This window comes from Oryzias latipes, chromosome 10, assembly GCF_002234675.1.
Source record: "Oryzias latipes chromosome 10, ASM223467v1".
Classification (NCBI taxonomy): domain Eukaryota; kingdom Metazoa; phylum Chordata; class Actinopteri; order Beloniformes; family Adrianichthyidae; genus Oryzias; species Oryzias latipes.
Genome location: NC_019868.2, coordinates 15,753,447 through 15,770,506, shown reverse-complemented (window position 1 = coordinate 15,770,506; position 17,060 = coordinate 15,753,447). Strand labels below are relative to the sequence as shown.

General features: G+C 40.1%; 1 protein-coding gene across 5 annotated transcripts in view; it reads right to left on the bottom strand.

Annotated features, from left to right (window-relative positions):
* Nucleotides 1-2,031: 2,031 nt before the first annotated feature.
* The window catches only part of LOC101173072 (amyloid-beta A4 precursor protein-binding family B member 2), a 36,959-nt gene continuing 21,930 nt past the window's right edge, over nucleotides 2,032-17,060 (bottom strand). For 3 of the 5 annotated variants that reach the window (XM_023959189.1, XM_023959188.1, XM_023959187.1), the window contains exons 9-15: nucleotides 10,862-10,867; nucleotides 9,092-9,206; nucleotides 6,787-6,862; nucleotides 4,307-4,387; nucleotides 4,092-4,207; nucleotides 3,472-3,654; nucleotides 2,032-3,024 (exon numbers count right to left, since the gene is read on the bottom strand). In XM_023959189.1, the coding sequence (XP_023814957.1) occupies nucleotides 2,848-3,024; nucleotides 3,472-3,654; nucleotides 4,092-4,207; nucleotides 4,307-4,387; nucleotides 6,787-6,862; nucleotides 9,092-9,206; nucleotides 10,862-10,867 (754 nt within the window). In that variant the 3' untranslated portion in view covers nucleotides 2,032-2,847. Of the gene's footprint in view, nucleotides 3,025-3,471; nucleotides 3,655-4,091; nucleotides 4,208-4,306; nucleotides 4,388-6,786; nucleotides 6,863-9,091; nucleotides 9,207-10,861; nucleotides 10,868-11,658; nucleotides 13,554-17,060 lie in introns of those variants that run through there. The other 2 variants (XM_023959190.1, XM_023959191.1) reach the window with 2 other exon arrangements.

Below are 17,060 nucleotides of genomic sequence, written 5' to 3'. Positions count from 1 at the left end.
CAATATTGTATGATATGCCTCAAGTCTTAATAGGACTTTACAAAACAAGTTAGTACATTTTTAGGTCCTTTCAGGTCCATAAGATTATCTTAATCTGCCCCTCTTTCCAGATGATGTTTGATATTTTTTCAATCCCCCCAAAACACCAAAAAGTTAAAGAAATATTAAAGAAATTGAGAATAGGGCCTAGTCAAGGACAGGATCAACTTAACCACTGTTACATAGTGAATAGTGTGAATAATTAGCTCAGCTGACCTGGAAAAAGCGCTAAAACACGGAAGAATCTGCCCTTTTTTATGGTAATGCTTTTATTGTCACAACTGATACATTTACATGGTGAGACGTGACAAACAGAAAATTATGTTTCGCATTTCTCTTTTTTTAGTGTGCATTTTTACTAACATAAAAAGCTTCGACAAATTTTACATTGAGTGCAGTTGGTGGCCATGAGCCCATGAGCATAGAAAAGAGTTTTTGACGGCATACTTATATTTTCAAACATAGATATTAATTCCCGCCGTGTGTGCATATTAGTGTGTTATGACTGTGAGAGGGTGTAAACTGTCTGAATTCTCAGTGGTTGAGAGAACACTGTTAACCTCAAGTGTAAGGAACACATTTGACCTTTGACATGCCTTCCAAGCGCTGCAAATGGGGTTGTGCGCTGCTGTGGATATGCCTCCCAGTGCTTTACATCCGCTTAAGTTAGAGTCTGGAATTTTCTGGATAAATTTTGGCTATCTGCATAAAAATTCCTGAGAAATTTGACAAGTTTAAACTGAAATATTTCTACATTCATGAAATGTTAAAATGTTTCTTTTTGTGTACAAAAAGCATCACAATCCAATGCATCAAAATACATCAAAAACTGCTTAAGGGCTTGAGTCACCATAGTGTTTTGTCTGAGCATCAGCCTCCTTCAGTTTGCTTCTTCTGCGGAAAATGCGTGTGCCAAATCTAAGCGGAAAGAGCTGCATGCAGTGTGCTTGTTGCAGAACAGATTTTGTTTATTTTGTAAGAATTTTTACATTTTCTTACAACTCCTATTTGAACATGTGGTTGTATAAATGAATCCTTTAAAAGTTGACTTAGTTGTTCACATTTTGTTTCAAGTTATGGGTAACATGTGAGGACAAAAAAATTTATCTGAATGTCCTGAGAAGTCAACAAAAAAAAGAAAGAAACCTAATTAGTGCTAATAAATAATTCAGAGGCTTAATATTGGTCACATATGTTACAAAACCATGACCTAGTGTAGCTTGTCAAAAGGATTTTAAACAGGTGAAACGGTTATACACTAAACCTTAGAACAGTCAAACTTTGAATGATCAGGGACTCGGATTTTGCAGTGACATATGGATGGATCAAAATCACTGAAGTGCCAACTGTTTGAAAATTGATCATTTAGGATAAATTAATAATTGCGGTTTGTGCCCGACTGGAATTATATGACACCACGTCTTTTATACATCAGAATAGAGCTGTGAAAGTAAAAGCCTGGAACAAGATTCACGAGATTCGCACTGTTTTGACATTTCGCACCAAACCTCTTCCAACTGTGCACTAGTAAACACTAGAAAAAGAAAACCCTCCCTGTTTGTCCAGTGTGAACGGCATGGGCTAAAATGTATGTTCAAGAGCCTGCATTAAGGAAGTTCTTGCATGCACGTCACATGCCCGATGTGTTTGTAGCTTTAGAAACGATTGCCTTTTAATTATGACTTGAGATCATGATGATTCTCATATTGCTTTCTCAGTCAGCTTCACTGGCTGTTCTGCAGCGGTCAGACTGACAGGCACATTCGTTGACCAAATGAAGACAAATATCTTGTTTGGTGCTGAGATAGGAGAACAAAGTCAAACAGAAGATTGATAAGCCTGCAGCAGCTGTTGTTGCCAGAGAAAACCACTATGTGAGATGCACCCAGCCTTCTTCTGCTCTGAACTTCTTCAATAAATAAGTGAACAAAAAAGCTGACATTCATTAATTGTATTTTTACAAATGATAATCTATTTAGATGTTAAGATGGATTTCTTGTGCCAGTCAAGTAAACATGTGATGGTTTTTTTTGTGTTTTTCTCATACCAAAACCCCTAACATTCACCACACCCCCATCAGGAAAACATGCAGAATCAAAAGCCCTATTTCAGCCACACTTTCTGTCAAAAACATCTCATCTCTCTGATGCTGCATCTACAGGTCTTGTGCCCTAAAATGTAACTTTCTACATACAATCAATTACAGATGTGTCACTTTTTTAACAATCACGTCACAGAGGCTGTGTTTTCAAGTGACTCCTTTATCTCTGAAAAATGCTTTCACCATTTTGGTGGCTGATGCCACTTCACATCTGATCGAAATCACATTTTCTCATGTTTTTCATTTTTACAACAGCAAGACACTTTCTACATCTACTGTAGCTCAATTAGTCCAGAAGTCCAGAAAAAGACGGATATGAAAATAAAAAAAAACACATTTACAAATGCTGCTCCGTAAGCAATTAGCAAATAGAGGCTGGATATTCTTTTTTTGTTGATAATTCTGTCAGTAGTTTGTTATCAAGTAATTTTCCTAGAGTAGAAGATAATTGATTATTTTTGAGGTCCAATTTCTACCAGTAAGGTCAACTTCTTTTCCTATTCTATTTACAAAAGCAGTTTTCTTTCATTTATTTTTTTAATTGGTAGGTATCTCTAACCATTCCCTTCTTTCCTGTATTTGTGATGATCCTTGTTATACTGTGTTCACTGTACATCCTCTTTTACCACGGCTGGTATTGTTTGGGTGTGTGAAGTTGGTGTCAGTGGTTTCCAGGCTGGACTGGGGTGAGTGGCCAGTGGTGATGGTCATTGCTGTGGCAGTTCTGATGACTGTTTCTTGGGTTTCAGAGTGTCTATGAGAGACTGGACGCTGCGTTTCACACTGGTGGTCACCCGTCGGGTCACTGAATCCGGAGAGGGGGAGGAGGAAGAGCCAGCGCGCTGAGAGGGTGGCCGGGCGACCAGACACTTCTGGTACCGGAGCTAAGAGAGGGCAAGACAAAGTTATGCCAGTCGTGATATTATTGCTGCCATACTGTCTATTTCTGCAGTGTTCCACACAAATGAGGTAAAAATAACAAAACAGGAAGATCAATATCCTAGATCTGGGGTCTGCAACCTTTGACGCTAGCTTTGGGCCAGTTTCTTACTGACTAAAACCCAACAAGAGCCCTAAAGTGCCACTTCACTGTTTGGAAAATGCTTTTGCGGCCATTAAGCCTTTTATTCATAAATTTTAGCTTCTAACCTATTATTTAAAAAAAATAACTTTTTCTTTAAAGCCAAAGTGCCACAATGGAGGGACAAAAGAGCTGCACATGACTCTGCAGCCTCAGGTTGCAGACACCTGTCCTAAATAGCTCCTTAAAATTGTGCCACAATCCTCCAAATGATGCAAAAAATGTTTTATTTGAACTTTTCAGAGCTTACCACACAAGCCGCCTGCACAGCTTCCGAAACGCAGCCAGCATTGGGGTCACACCAGAAAGCATGACACTGGAAGTGCTGGCTCCCAGTGTCCATAATGAAGGCAAATGTATGGATGTCCCGCCCCACACCCATGAAGGACAGAAACCGCACACGGCACTCCACCAGTACCTCCTCTTCCTCCTCCTGCACAACAGAACGACAGAAATATTTTTAAACATTTTCTATAATCTCGAACTAGTGACAGAAACTGAAACTGAAACAGAGGAACTACACTGAATTAAGCCAGATCTGGTTCCATTTTCCATAATGTTTCAATTGTTGCAAATTTGCTAAACACTATTTGTTAAATTGTTGCAAACACAATAAAAACTCAAAGTTAATTTTCTCGGCTGCACTTTTTCTATGTAGGCTCTTCAGACATGTTTACTAACAGGACCTTTGGTTTGTAACTATTATTACTCTGAGCAGTAAAAATGAAGCCTGAATTGGGATGAACATTTTCCAGGAGTTTACTGTACAGTTTTCCAAAAATGGCTGATTGGGCAGAACAAAGTCAGACGAAAGTCCACTAAAAAACAACCTGTTTCTAACCAACAACATGTCTTTGTGAGCCTCCTTGCCTTTTCTTTGATGACGGCGACAGTGGTGTCAGCAATGCTCAGTATGACGGGAGTCCAGTCCTCTTTGCCTGTTGATGCCAGCAGGTTTTCTATGGCCCCATTTATGACGTCCATGCCTGCAAAAAATGGGTTAAAAAACACAGATAGGAGATAACATAACCTATAAAAAACATGTAAGCTTTAAATATGAGTGTAAAGCAAGGAATTGGCTTCACCTATTGGACGAGACACAGAAGTCACACCGAGGTACAACACATGAAACTTCTGCACCAGCTCTGTCTTTGGCATCGGAAACTCTGGAGACAAAATGAAAAACAAGAACAAAAAAAGGAATGATCAAATGGTTGGACAGCATGGCCGGAGAGGACAATTACCGGTAGGCGTAGTTAGCATTCTGGTTGTAGTAGTTTCTAATAGATGAGCCCAAAAACACAAACTAGGACAGACGTAAAAAGCTGAATGTTTTAGAAAACAAATATAATTAAACCACAAAATAGCTGCGTTTGGCAAAAGCCCACTGACCACTAATAATAATTATGAAATAAAATATTTAAAAAAGATAAATACTGAATAAATAAATAAAAATTCTTATCTATTTCTGTGTTTGAAAATGAAAAAAAGTAAAAACAAATAACTATAGGAGTTGACTGCATGTAATTTTTTTGTATGTAAACAGAGAATAATTCATGAAAAATACAATAATCCATAAACTAAAATGTTTTACTCCACATTAAATAGGTTGTAGTTGCTTTTCAATGTAAAACTATAGAGCCGGAATATACCAACAGGATTAGATGATTCAAGACAACATCAGAAGTTTCTAAAGAGCAGTCCGTGGAATTGGCCAAATGCAAAGAAATAAGCAAAGGTTGGTGAATATTTTAACATTTTCTGCAGCACTTTCATGGTTACAACATGAAAAAACAGACCCAGAATTCCAGAAGGGAGCTGCCACCCTGTTTCAACTGTGGCTGAATGACAGTGACAGATTAAAACCATCACCCTGGACTCATTCAACACGGGTGTTTTATTCTCCAAGAAATTAAAAATGGACAAAACAGAAAATACTATTCAACTTTAAAATCTCTTTTGCCTGTACTTATTATTGTTGTTAATGTAATCAACACGTCTACATCCCTGAATATTGAAAAATATGGGCATATCCCATGTAGGTTTTTCTAAATATGACTGTTTTAGATAAGATTGTCAAACAACCATAGATTTAACATAGCTTTCAAAAAGTTCACCAGCCATGGCTGTCTTTGGCAAACTTGACTTGGACTTATCAAATAATAATATGACTGAATGTCTGTCCAGTTTCATGAGCTGTTAGGCTTTTCAGACAGTAATGTCATAAAACAATGGAGCTTGGACAGACTGGATCCAATGAGCACAGAATAGTCATTTTCCTGCTGTTGTTCTTCATCAGTCTAATTTCTTCAAATTTCCTTCCAACACTCATGCAGCAATTCATTGAAAGGAGAGATATTGAGAACAACTGTTTCCAACCCACTGCTGTGTCCCCTCTATTGAGGAGGCTAAGTCTCTGTGAAAAACAATTACTCAGAAAAAATATATACACACACATATTCATGGAAGTTGGTTGTAAAGAAACTCTGAACAGAATTTTCTTTGACCGTAAAGCTGTGATGTGGGCTGAGGTGAACCACATTATTCCTGCAAGAAATTTGGGTAATTAGATTTTAATAAGGCAAATTGTCTCTGCAAATGAGAAACCGTTTCTTTTGTAGTCTGATCACTCACACGGCTTGCCTCTTCTTGCAGCATAGAAGGAATAGTGGATTGATTTTTTTTCTGTTTTTTTTTTGCTTTACAATTAATAGGAATATTAGATAAAGGTAATCACAAAACAGAAAAGGTTTGACAATTTGACTTTGCAATGAGATAATGTGATTTTTGAAAGACATGTTGTTCTGGACTCACTGCTATACTTAAAAAAAACAGTGATTCCTTTTTTGTTAGCAGACGTTCATTGATGCTCAAGAGGAACTGGGGTTTAAAAAAGGTGGCCAATTCTGTCACAAGAGACAAAAAAGCACAAATAAAGAGGTAGCACAGGGCGGACAAATGCAGTTCCTTACACGTTTCAAGAAATATATTTGCCTGGGTTATGGAGCAAAAAAAACAAACATGTATGCATACTGTAAATCATAGCTTTTTAAGCGCTTAATTCACAGATGCTCAAAAGTCTTTCCAGGTCCAGGTCAAGGTTAAAGTCTTTAGCTGTCATTTTTAAGTCAAGTGTTAATGTGTGAGTGAATGTGTGTGTGACTGGGTGAATGGCTCTGTGACTGTAAAGCGCTTTGTTCTTGTAGGAAGAAAGGCGCCGTATAAGTATACGCCATTTACCATTGCCATTTAATTCTCAATTTTTAAAACTTGTTTATTTAAAAAAGTTAGTCATGATACAACTTGCCAGGAAGCAATAACAGAAAGTAATATTCCAGAATTCCTAAAGAAAACTTTGAAAGCAGGGAAGCAAATGAATATTGTAAAACAAGTCCCAGATTTCAACTTTCAAGTCAGGTCTGAAGTGTCAGCATATGCGACTCAAAACGACACCAGTCCCAGTTACCACCTCTGGTCTAAGTGTTCAGTTATTTATTACTTCTATGTCAGGAGTCTCTGATATTTAAGAAACATAAACAAATACTCTTCTTCTGTGAGTGTGTACCTTGTAGTGGCACATCAGAGCCGTTTTGGGAAGAGTTGCCAGCTGCAGCTTTGGCACTTTTTCTTTCAGCCATAATCTAAGCAAAGAAAAAAAATGGGTTACACAGTGAGTAATAATTTAATCCAAATATTCACAATTACCTAATAAAAAACAGAGATTTCACAATGCCCTCCAAAACAATTTTAACTTTGTCCTTTTTGCTTGGTCAAAGACACATAAACACACACATACATTTAATTAAGTCTACGCTAAATGTGTGTGAGTATATAGTGACATTTAACACTTTGCAGTCATTTGCTCCTTTTTTACATCATATGGGTAAGTACTGTTTAATGAAATTATACCTAATCCTTGCTAGGTCATTAATGTGGATCTACTAAAAGATTGACGGCTTTTGAACTGCTTCTGTGCTTTCTTTCTCTGCAGTGTGCTCTCTTGAGGAGAGCAGAAGTTTTGGCGTGGCCTGCTGCTCTGGGCCAGTGCTCTCTCCTCCTGCTGCAGACACTTGATTAATTGTAGGTGTCATTAATCAAAGATGATGGTGAGTCTGCAGCTCGGCTCACGAGGGAACGCACGGGAGCGCGCTCACATTCATGCACACTCTCATACACGGACACAAGGGAGCCCTGTTCAGTGTTGTGCACAGCTGCAAGGCGCAGGTCACCAAGTTTCTTCCCTGCAGTAGAAAGAGACACTAGTGTGTTTAAAATAGGCAGCTTGAGGATGGGAGGAAAAGTTGTATGCATACGGTTATAGACACTCTGGTACAAACTCCACGCTTTGAGGTTAAAGATAATACTAAAGTGAACAAAAAATATATATTTAACTGGGTCGCAATGCCTCGCAGGGAGAAAATCTTTAGTTCCAAGTATTCATCTTTTACAAGGTTAGATCTGACCTGAGGAGAGACTTACTTCCCATTTGTGCACAGAGCGTTCTGTGTGTGTTTGTAAAAAAACAAAGTGTCTCCAAGGAAATCAACAATGTTTTCATTGCTTCCCATTATTGCCTTGAGATATATTTCTGTTTCCTAAAATAGTCTGATTTAAAACAAACTTTAACTGAGAAGTAAAGATGCTTCTTAAAAACAGACGTAGAGGGAATTTTCTTTTTGAAAGGCAGGTCAAATTTTTAGATTTACTGCAGAGGAATTATTCCAAATCATACAATCTAACCTTTGCTTTAACTGAAGGAAAAATGAAATAGGATTCAGGAAAGATTTTGTGACGATGGGTAACACAGTTTGGTTGGTTTGGCCTTGGCACCATGAGGAGCTACTCTTTTGACAGCCAGCATTGGCTGTGTGCAAGTGCAGATGGGAAAAGGTTGGGGTTTGGATCCAGCAGGTGCAATGCCTGAAGCAAATCTAGATTTGTTCTCAGTCCTGTGGGAACAAGCATGGTGTCATTAACCAGGGGGTCTCAATGTGACTTCAGGTTTGATTAAAATTCTTTCAAAATGGGACAGATGGAGCCTTGTTAGCTGGAATCTAATTTAAGAAACTGTTGAGTTGAAAAATTAAAAAAAGCAGGCAGACCAGAAGATGACAGCCCAAGCACACATGCTGTTGTGAATTAGCCGGTAAGTGACCAATAGTTTCAGCAAAAGCGGAGACTCCTGCAGCCAGGACAGTTTTATTCATGATGCTTGATCACACTGATGTAAACAGAAAACTATGCAAAGCAAAAATGAAGAAAAATCAAGTTTTCTTTATGCATAAAATGCCGTCTGAGGATTATTTCAGACAAAATGATCTTATAACTTGGAAAAGCTGATCATTAAATGTCCGGCATATGCCATAAGTATTATATTAATTATGTATGCTTTAAGCCGTAGTACGTTGTTGGATCGCTGGTTCCAGTCCAGGACTAAGCCTGGATGGAACAGATACCCAGCAGTGTTTGCTCCACCATTGTAACCCCACTGCGGTGCCCTTGAGCAAGGCTCTTTACCCGAATTGCTCTAGTGGAGCAGCTCATTGGACTACAGGTTGATCTGTGGTTGTACTGGGTAGCCCCGAGCAATGAATGTGAAACAGGACGTCCTTGAAAATGAGAGTTCACTCTCTTAAGATCTGCTCTTTATAAATAAAGGTTAAAAAACAAGTGCAGGCGGCCTCCCGTCTTGTCTTTACAAAAGCTTTATCTGACTTTCATGAATAAAAAGTGGCTCCTCTTTACTGCACAAGCAGAAAGTAATGGGGTTCTGTCAATAACACTCTCACTGATAACTGATTAAAAGCTTGTTTGAGAGCAAAAGACAGGCTTGTGTACGTGGAGGAGTTAACAGTGACCATGGCGCCCACCTTGGAACAGATTTCGTGGAGACTTGTGGCGATGGCTGCAGCAGGGGTATCACATCGGAACACGTGGCACTTCAGCACCCGAGTGTTCTTGTCTCTTGCCACGTAGGCAAAATCCCTACGATGAAAAAAACAAAAGAAAACACAAGAACAAGTAAGCATAATTTTCCAAAGTAAATAAGTCAGTGCTATCTCATTGTGGTTTCATAGCATGTGAAGCAAAAGCTTTTTTTTTTTTTTAAATGGATGCAAAATCTCTAATAGTACGTTGACACCGGGCTCGGGAACCACTTCCAAGCGACCACTTCTAATGAAAAGTCTTTAAACACATGTGTATGCACATTTCAGGCTTACGTGTTCAAAATTCTCACATGCAGGTGTCGCTACGCAAGCATGTTTTCGACGTTTATCATTAACCCAATGTAACTTTGACCAATCAGACACTCTGGTTTGGTAGTGGCGTATAGATGCTGTCCCTTTCAATTCATGTAGCATGAGAGTTGGTAAATAGAAAAGGACTCCATCAGCAAATAAAAGCTGTAAAGCTTTTTCACACATGCTGGAAATGTTGAAGTTTTTTTCTCTTTTCATATCTGAATGGACCTGTGCTCTAATTACCCTCCTTAGTTATGGTGATACAGCTCTTTTCATTTTCGGTGTCACTTCATCTACGCTTTGGAGGGATTGTTGGAGCAAATGGTTGAAGAAAGCACATTACTTAAAGCTCCCCTGATGCATTACATGTGTGCTGTGGGAACAAAAACTAGTTAATAATTAACTAGAAATGTCCAGCCTTAAATACAATTACACAAAAACCCACATGTGCGTGTATGTAGATGTGAATCCTATTGCTCACAGCTTTGTAGTTCTGCTGCACAGGATATGAAAGTAAGTAGGAGAAAATTAGGATGGGATTGAGGGAGGAGGCTCCACTGAGACCCAAATTTTATGTAGAGAGTGGGTGGAAGATTAACAAATATCTGAGAGATAGGAAACACGCACAGAAACAAACAAACCAACAAACAAATAGGTGTATGATGGAAGAAACACACACTTATCCTCAAAAACACGTGAGACAAGCTTTAGAACTACAGTCAAGACAAAAAACTAGTCACTATGTGGGCAAAACAGAGTGGTGACACAGGGAGAGACCAACTTGCACAACTGTGCCACCAGATGCACACAAACATGCTTCGCACACTACAGCGTTAGTAAAGACACAAACAGAAATATGGCGAGCCCAGCTGGCATTTATCTCAAGGGGCCCTTTATGTTTATGATTCCATTACCCGGCCTGTCTCCTCTTCTTAATTGTGTGCTAACACACTTTGGGTCGATAATGCTCTTTGCCTGCGGCGAGGAATCAAAGTGCGACAGGACGCGTGACTGTGCGGCGTCCAGCCCACTTTGTTCAGGGACATTTGAGCAGGCTATCGCCCATAGCAGCATGAGTGGCCTTGCCTCACATTCCACAAATGATTCTTTTATGACTTCTGTACCCTCTATCAGGGGTTGCGGCGCTATAAAACAGCATGCAACTCCTACCAGGAAATAGCTTGTGGCCAGTCTGGCTTGTGATGATTTAGCATCAGTGATTTAGACCTACAGTATCTGCTGCTGGGCTCCTGTAAAGCGCAACGGTCACTCTGGTTGAGGCAAAGCCACCAACTTGACATCTATAGTGGGACTGATGTGATTTTACAGGTTGAGAGTCCTGCATGACAACTATGGAAAACAATTGAGCGTCTAAATTAAACATCAAAGAGGAGTTACCTTTCTCTTTGTCCCAGGAGGCAAAAGGGAAAGTAGAGTGAAGGAAAAACAGAAATGTTAGCAGTTTTTTAGCACACGGATACGGTTTGTTTGGGTGCAATCAAAGCTCAGACATGCATACCTCTATTTTAATGGGATGGAACTTGTTTTCTCTAGAACATTTGCAACATGCTGAAATATCTAAAAAACTTAAATCTGCCTTGGACTGATTACAAGTTTCTCTGGCACTCGTGTTTTTCTTTCACAATAAAAGTGGCCCCAGATAGAAAAGGAAATGCAGCATTAAATGCATAAATCAGTTGCAATTGATGATAGCCAAACACCCAATATTCTGTGATCTTCCTCCATCGGGATCAGTGCAATGCAAAAGAAAACACATAGCTAATTCAAATATTGACTGGCTTTGTTTCTTTGAGGAACTATTAGGGAAGTGCTTCCGTGTGTGCATGTTTGTGTGTGAGCAGCAGACTATATTTTCAAGCAAGACTCTTATTATCAGAGCCTTAAAACAAACGTTTCATCAACTCTACAGGGGGTTGACTTTTGAACAAATGCTGAGAGACATATGGAGACGAGATCAAATGCTTCCGTCTTCAAACATCTCTCTTGTTGCATGTAAATGTATCAACTTTTTGCATGAATTACATTTTGTTTTGCTTCGTAATGCTCTTTTTTTTCAACCTTATAAAGTCGGACCTTGTGTGTCACTTAGTGCCCAACACTTCGGAAAGAGTTTGCTGAAAATGACACTCAATGCTTCACACTTTCTACCACAACTGTATATTAGTGGAAAGTGCTTTTTTTTTTTTTAAGTCAAAGTATCACATAAAATTCAGTGACTCCTACCAGCTTTCAAATACCATGAAGAACTGTCATAGTTGCACCAACAGGTTTGACTTTTGGAAGAAATTTGAAGCTGTCAGTCACAACGAGACATATGTCTTATAACCGATGTTTGACCTTTAGCTGGTCGTATATATATATATATACATATATATATATTCATGTTTTCTGTTTTCTGTTGAAAATGTAGTACTATCACAAATAAAATATGAGCTTGGGTCCTCAACCAGAAGCCTGGGAGCTTAAGGGTCCTGCGCAGAATCTTAGCTGTTCCTAGAACTGCGCTTTTCTGGACTGAGACATCTGAGGTCTTTCCAGTCCTCCAGCTTGGGGGTTATTGCCAGAAGTGCTCCAATGCATTTTTGTCTAAATTTATTTAATTTAATGTCATACATTTTGGCTAATATGTTAACCCTTAACTTCCAGCTCAACCGAATGGCAAGGCACATTTAAAAAGCATATTATTAAAAATATTGTTTGAGTGTATTACCATCTAAATGCAATAAGCAGCAGAACCCCTTCCTTACATTTTATTTTACTTTTACTGATTTTGTCTTGTTTGGGTAGTTAAAGAGTTAACATACTTAAAATGTTTAAGCTAAGGTTTCTTTTTTTTTTTAAAGATTAGAACTCAACAAATTTTTTTTTGAGTACATGGGAATTTAAAATACGTTTTGCCGTTATAAACTTATAAACACACCACTGATCTGTTTTAGTAACAGATGTTGCAATTAAAGTTGAAACACAGAGAATAAAATAATATTAAATAATTTTTTTTTAAGAAATCAAAAATTCTCTCAATTTTAGAAAATGAATAATGATAGAAAAACTACTGGTACTGTTATATGTTCAACAGAAAACATGAAAAAAATCAAGCCCCGTGTAACAACTATTTATAATTTAATCTTTTAAAAATATTTTTTTAGCTTTACTATACATTCCTTCAATCTTAAATGGCATTTGTATTATTCTGCACTGCTACTTGATGAAAGGCCCAAAATAGACTTCAGTCTATATTTCCCCCAGGTTTTCTTAGGTATTCATTCATTTCAGTCCCAGTGTAGTGCCACTACTGTCTCTTTGGTGACCATGACGTCAAGGTTTGGAGCTATGCCCTTCAAACACTGAAACCCTTCCAGCCCACAAATACTTAAATAATTTTAGGTACTGAGATCAATTAAAAACTATACATGCATCAAACTGTTTCTTTCCCCTGTTTACATTTACATTAGGATTTTAACCCCTTCACGCTGTATACTGCTATTTTGAAATGCACTATTAATCCAAGACTTCACCTAATTTCCCCTTAAATGGAAAAAACACTGAATAATATCTTTTTATTTATTTGGAAAAAATATTATTTGGATTTGAATTATTTGGAAAAATTCCGGTATGAAGGAGTTAAAGTTATCCTAGCATTACTGTGCTGCAAGTATTTTAATCCAAATGCCACACTGTACTATTGGTCACTTTGCAACAACTACATTTCTTTTTAAAATTAAAAGAAATATTAATGTTATGCTCAGATTTTTGAATAAATGACAAAATGTTGTGTATGAATGATGAAACTGTTGCATTTGCTTGACATTTAAATCCAAAAAAACAAATAATCTAATAATCTAAGATCAGTGGGAACACAGGAAAAGAGTTGAAAGTTGCTTGGGATGGTAATGAAATACGGTCAGTCAAAAGCTCAGAATGAATGGAACATAGAGGTCCAAGCATGAGAAAAGAGAGTAATAAAGGTAATAAAAGAGAGCATGACAAGCCAGAGAGAAGAGGTGGGTCTGCAGCCGAGAGGAATGGAGGTGTGAGATCCTCTGAGGGCAGCAGGATCGTAGAGGAGGAGCTGAAGAATTAAAAAAGCGGGGGGGTTAGAAAGAAGCATGAGATGAAAGGTGATGAAAACACCAAAGCAGAGAGATGAGTTTAAGCAACACTCCCCACACTCTTGTGCTCCTTTTTTCTCTCTGTGCTCCAGATATTTCCACAGCCTGGTGAAGGTTGACTTGACTCACTACCACCAATCTTTCTTTGATCCTGATGGCTGCGAGGCAGACTCGCCTGGAGAGGATGCGTACAACTGTGTGATTAAATGAGGTCACGACTGCAGGTGAACTGGGCTTGTAAAAGGCACTTTCTTTTTTTTTCTTTTTTTCAATCTCTAAAAAAATTGTATCGCTTTTTTTTTTTTTACAATTTTTTTTTTTTTTTTTTTTGTATCGCTAATCTAGCCACAGGGGTTGCAAGCCAGTAACTTCTGTGCCGGTCCCAAGCCCGGATAAATAGAGAGGGTTGCGTCAGGAAGGGCATCCGGCGTAAAAATTGCCAAAATAACCATGCGAATCATCCACAACACTTTAGACATACCGGATCGGTCGAGGCCCGGGTTAACAACGACCGCCACCGATGCTGTTAACCTACAGGGTGTCGGTGGAAATTTGACTACTGTTGGTCGAAGAAAGAGGGGAGGCAGAAGGGTCCGTTGCCAGAGAGAGAAGGGAAAAGGCAGGAACATAGGTTTGAGAATAGGGACTCTTAACGTTGGCACAATGACAGGGAAAGGCAGAGAGCTGGCAGACATGATGGAGAGAAGGAAGGTAGATGTACTGTGTGTGCAGGAGACAAGGTGGAAGGGCAGCAAGGCACGTAGTATTGGAGGAGGATACAAACTTTTCTATCATGGTGTTGATAGGAAGAGAAACGGGGTAGGTGTGATTCTGAAGGGGGAGTTTGTAAACAGTGTTCTAGAGGTGAAAAGAGTCTCAGACAGGATGATGAGCCTAAAGTTAGAAATTGAAGGGGTGATGGTGAATGTAGTCAGTGGGTATGCGCCACAGGTTGGCTGTGAGTTAGAAGTGAAGGAGAGATTCTGGAGTGAGTTGGATGAGGTCATAGAGAGTTTTCCCAGAGGAGAGAGAGTTGTTATTGGAGCAGACTTTAATGGGCATGTTGGTGAAGGCAACAGAGGTGATGAGGAGGTGATGGGCAGGTTTGGTGTGAAGGAAAGGAATCTGGAGGGACAGATGGTGGTGGACTTTGCGAAGAGGATGGAAATGGCTGTAGTCAACACTTACTTCCAGAAGAGAGAGGAACATAGAGTGACATACAGAAGTGGAGGTAGGAGTACTCAGGTGGACTACATCCTATGCAGACGAGGTCATTTGGGAGAGGTTAATGACTGCAAAGTGGTGGTAGGAGAGAGTGTAGCCAGACAGCACCGCATGGTGGTGTGTAAGATGACTCTGGAGGTCAGGAAGAAGAAGAGAGGGAAAACAGAAAAGAAGACCAAGTGGTGGAAGCTACAGAATGAAGAAACTTGTGAGGAATTTAGGCAGAAGTAGAGGCAGGTCCTGGGTGGTCAGGATGAGCTTCCAGATGACTGGGAAACTACAGCAGAGATTATCAGGGAAACAGGTAGGAAGGTGCTCGGTGTGTCATCTGGAAAGAGGAAAGACGGTAAAGAGACTTGGTGGTGGAATGAGGAAGTACAGGAATGCGTCCAGAGGAAGAGGTTGGCTAAAAGGAAGTGGGATGTAGAAAGGACTGAGGAAGGTAGACAGGAGTACAAGGAAGCGCAGCGTAGAGTGAAGAGAGAGGTGGCAAAGGCCAAACAGAAAGCTTACGATGAGCTTTATGACAGGTTAGACACAAAGGAAGGAGAGAAGGACTTGTACAGGCTAGCCAGACAGAGAGACAGAGATGGGAAGGACGTGCAACAGATAAGGGTGATTAAGGACAGAGATGGAAAGGTGCTAACAACCCAAGAGAGTGTACAGAAAAGATGGAAGGAGTATTTTGAGGAGCTGATGAACGAGGAAAATGACAGGGAAAGAAGGGAGGAAGATGTGGTTGTTGTGGAGCAGGAAGTAGCAGAGATTGGAAAGGATGAGGTTAGGAAGGCTCTGAAAAGGATGAAGAGCGGAAAGGCCGTTGGTCCTGATGACGTACCTGTGGAGGTATGGAAGTGCTTAGGAGAGACAGCAGTGGAATTTCTAACGAGGTTGTTCAATAGGATTCTAGAGAGTGAGAAGATGCCTGAGGAATGGAGGAGAAGCGTTCTGGTCCCGATCTTTAAAAACAAGGGTGACATGCAGAACTGCAGCAACTATAGAGGAATAAAGTTGATGAGCCACACAATGAAGCTGTGGGAAAGAGTAGTGGAAGCCAGGCTTAGGAAGAAGGTGGAGATCTGTGAGCAGCAGTATGGTTTCATGCCCCGTAAGAGCACCACTGATGCCATTTTTGCTTTGAGAATGTTGATGGAAAAGTACAGAGAAGGTCAGAAGGAGCTGCATTGTGTGTTCGTAGATTTAGAGAAGGCGTATGACAGGGTGCCGAGGGAGGAGCTGTGGTACTGTATGAGGTCGTCTGGAGTGGCAGAGAAGTATGTCAGAGTAGTTCAGGACATGTACGAGAGAAGTATGACGGTGGTGAGATGTGCTGTAGGTCAGACAGAGGAGTTCAAGGTGGAGGTGGGACTACACCAAGGATCAGCTTTGAGTCCTTTTTTGTTTGCTATGCTGATGGACAGGCTGACAGACGAGGTAAGACAGGAATCTCCCTGGACAATGATGTTTGCGGATGACATTGTAATTTGCAGTGAGAGTAGAGAGCAGGTGGAGCAACAGCTAGAGAGGTGGAGGTTTGCTCTGGAAAGAAGAGGTATGAAGGTCAGTCGTAGTAAGACAGAATACATGTGTCTGAACGAGAGGGATCAAGGTAGAAGCGTTAGGTTACAGGGGACTGAGGTGAAGAAGGTGCAGGAGTTTAAGTACTTGGGGTCAACAGTTCAGTGTGATGGGGATTGTGGAAAAGAGGTGAAGAGGCGAGTGCAGGCAGGTTGGAGCGGTTGGAGGAAAGTGTCAGGAGTGTTGTGTGACAGAAGAGTGCCAGCAAGACTCAAAGGAAAGGTGTACAAGACAGTGGTGAGACCAGCTCTGCTCTATGGGTTAGAGACGGTAGCAGTGAGACAGAGACAAGAGGCTGAGATGGAGGTAGCAGAGATGAAGATGTTGAGGTTCTCCTTAGGAGTGACCAGGTTAGACAGGATAAGGAACGAGTACATCAGAGGGACGGCTCATGTTGCCTGTGTTAGCGACAAAGTCAGAGAAGCCAGACTGAGATGGTTTGGACATGTTCAGAGGAGGGATAGTGGATATATTGGTAGAAGGATGTTGGAGATGGAGCTGCCTGGCCGGAGGGCAAGAGGACGGCCAAAGAGGAGATATATGGATGTCTTAACAGAGGACATGAAGTTGGCTAACGTTAGGGTAGAAGATGTTCATGATAGAGTGAGGTGGAAAAGGATGATTCGCTGTGGCGACCCCTGATGGGAAAAGCCGAAAGAGAAAGA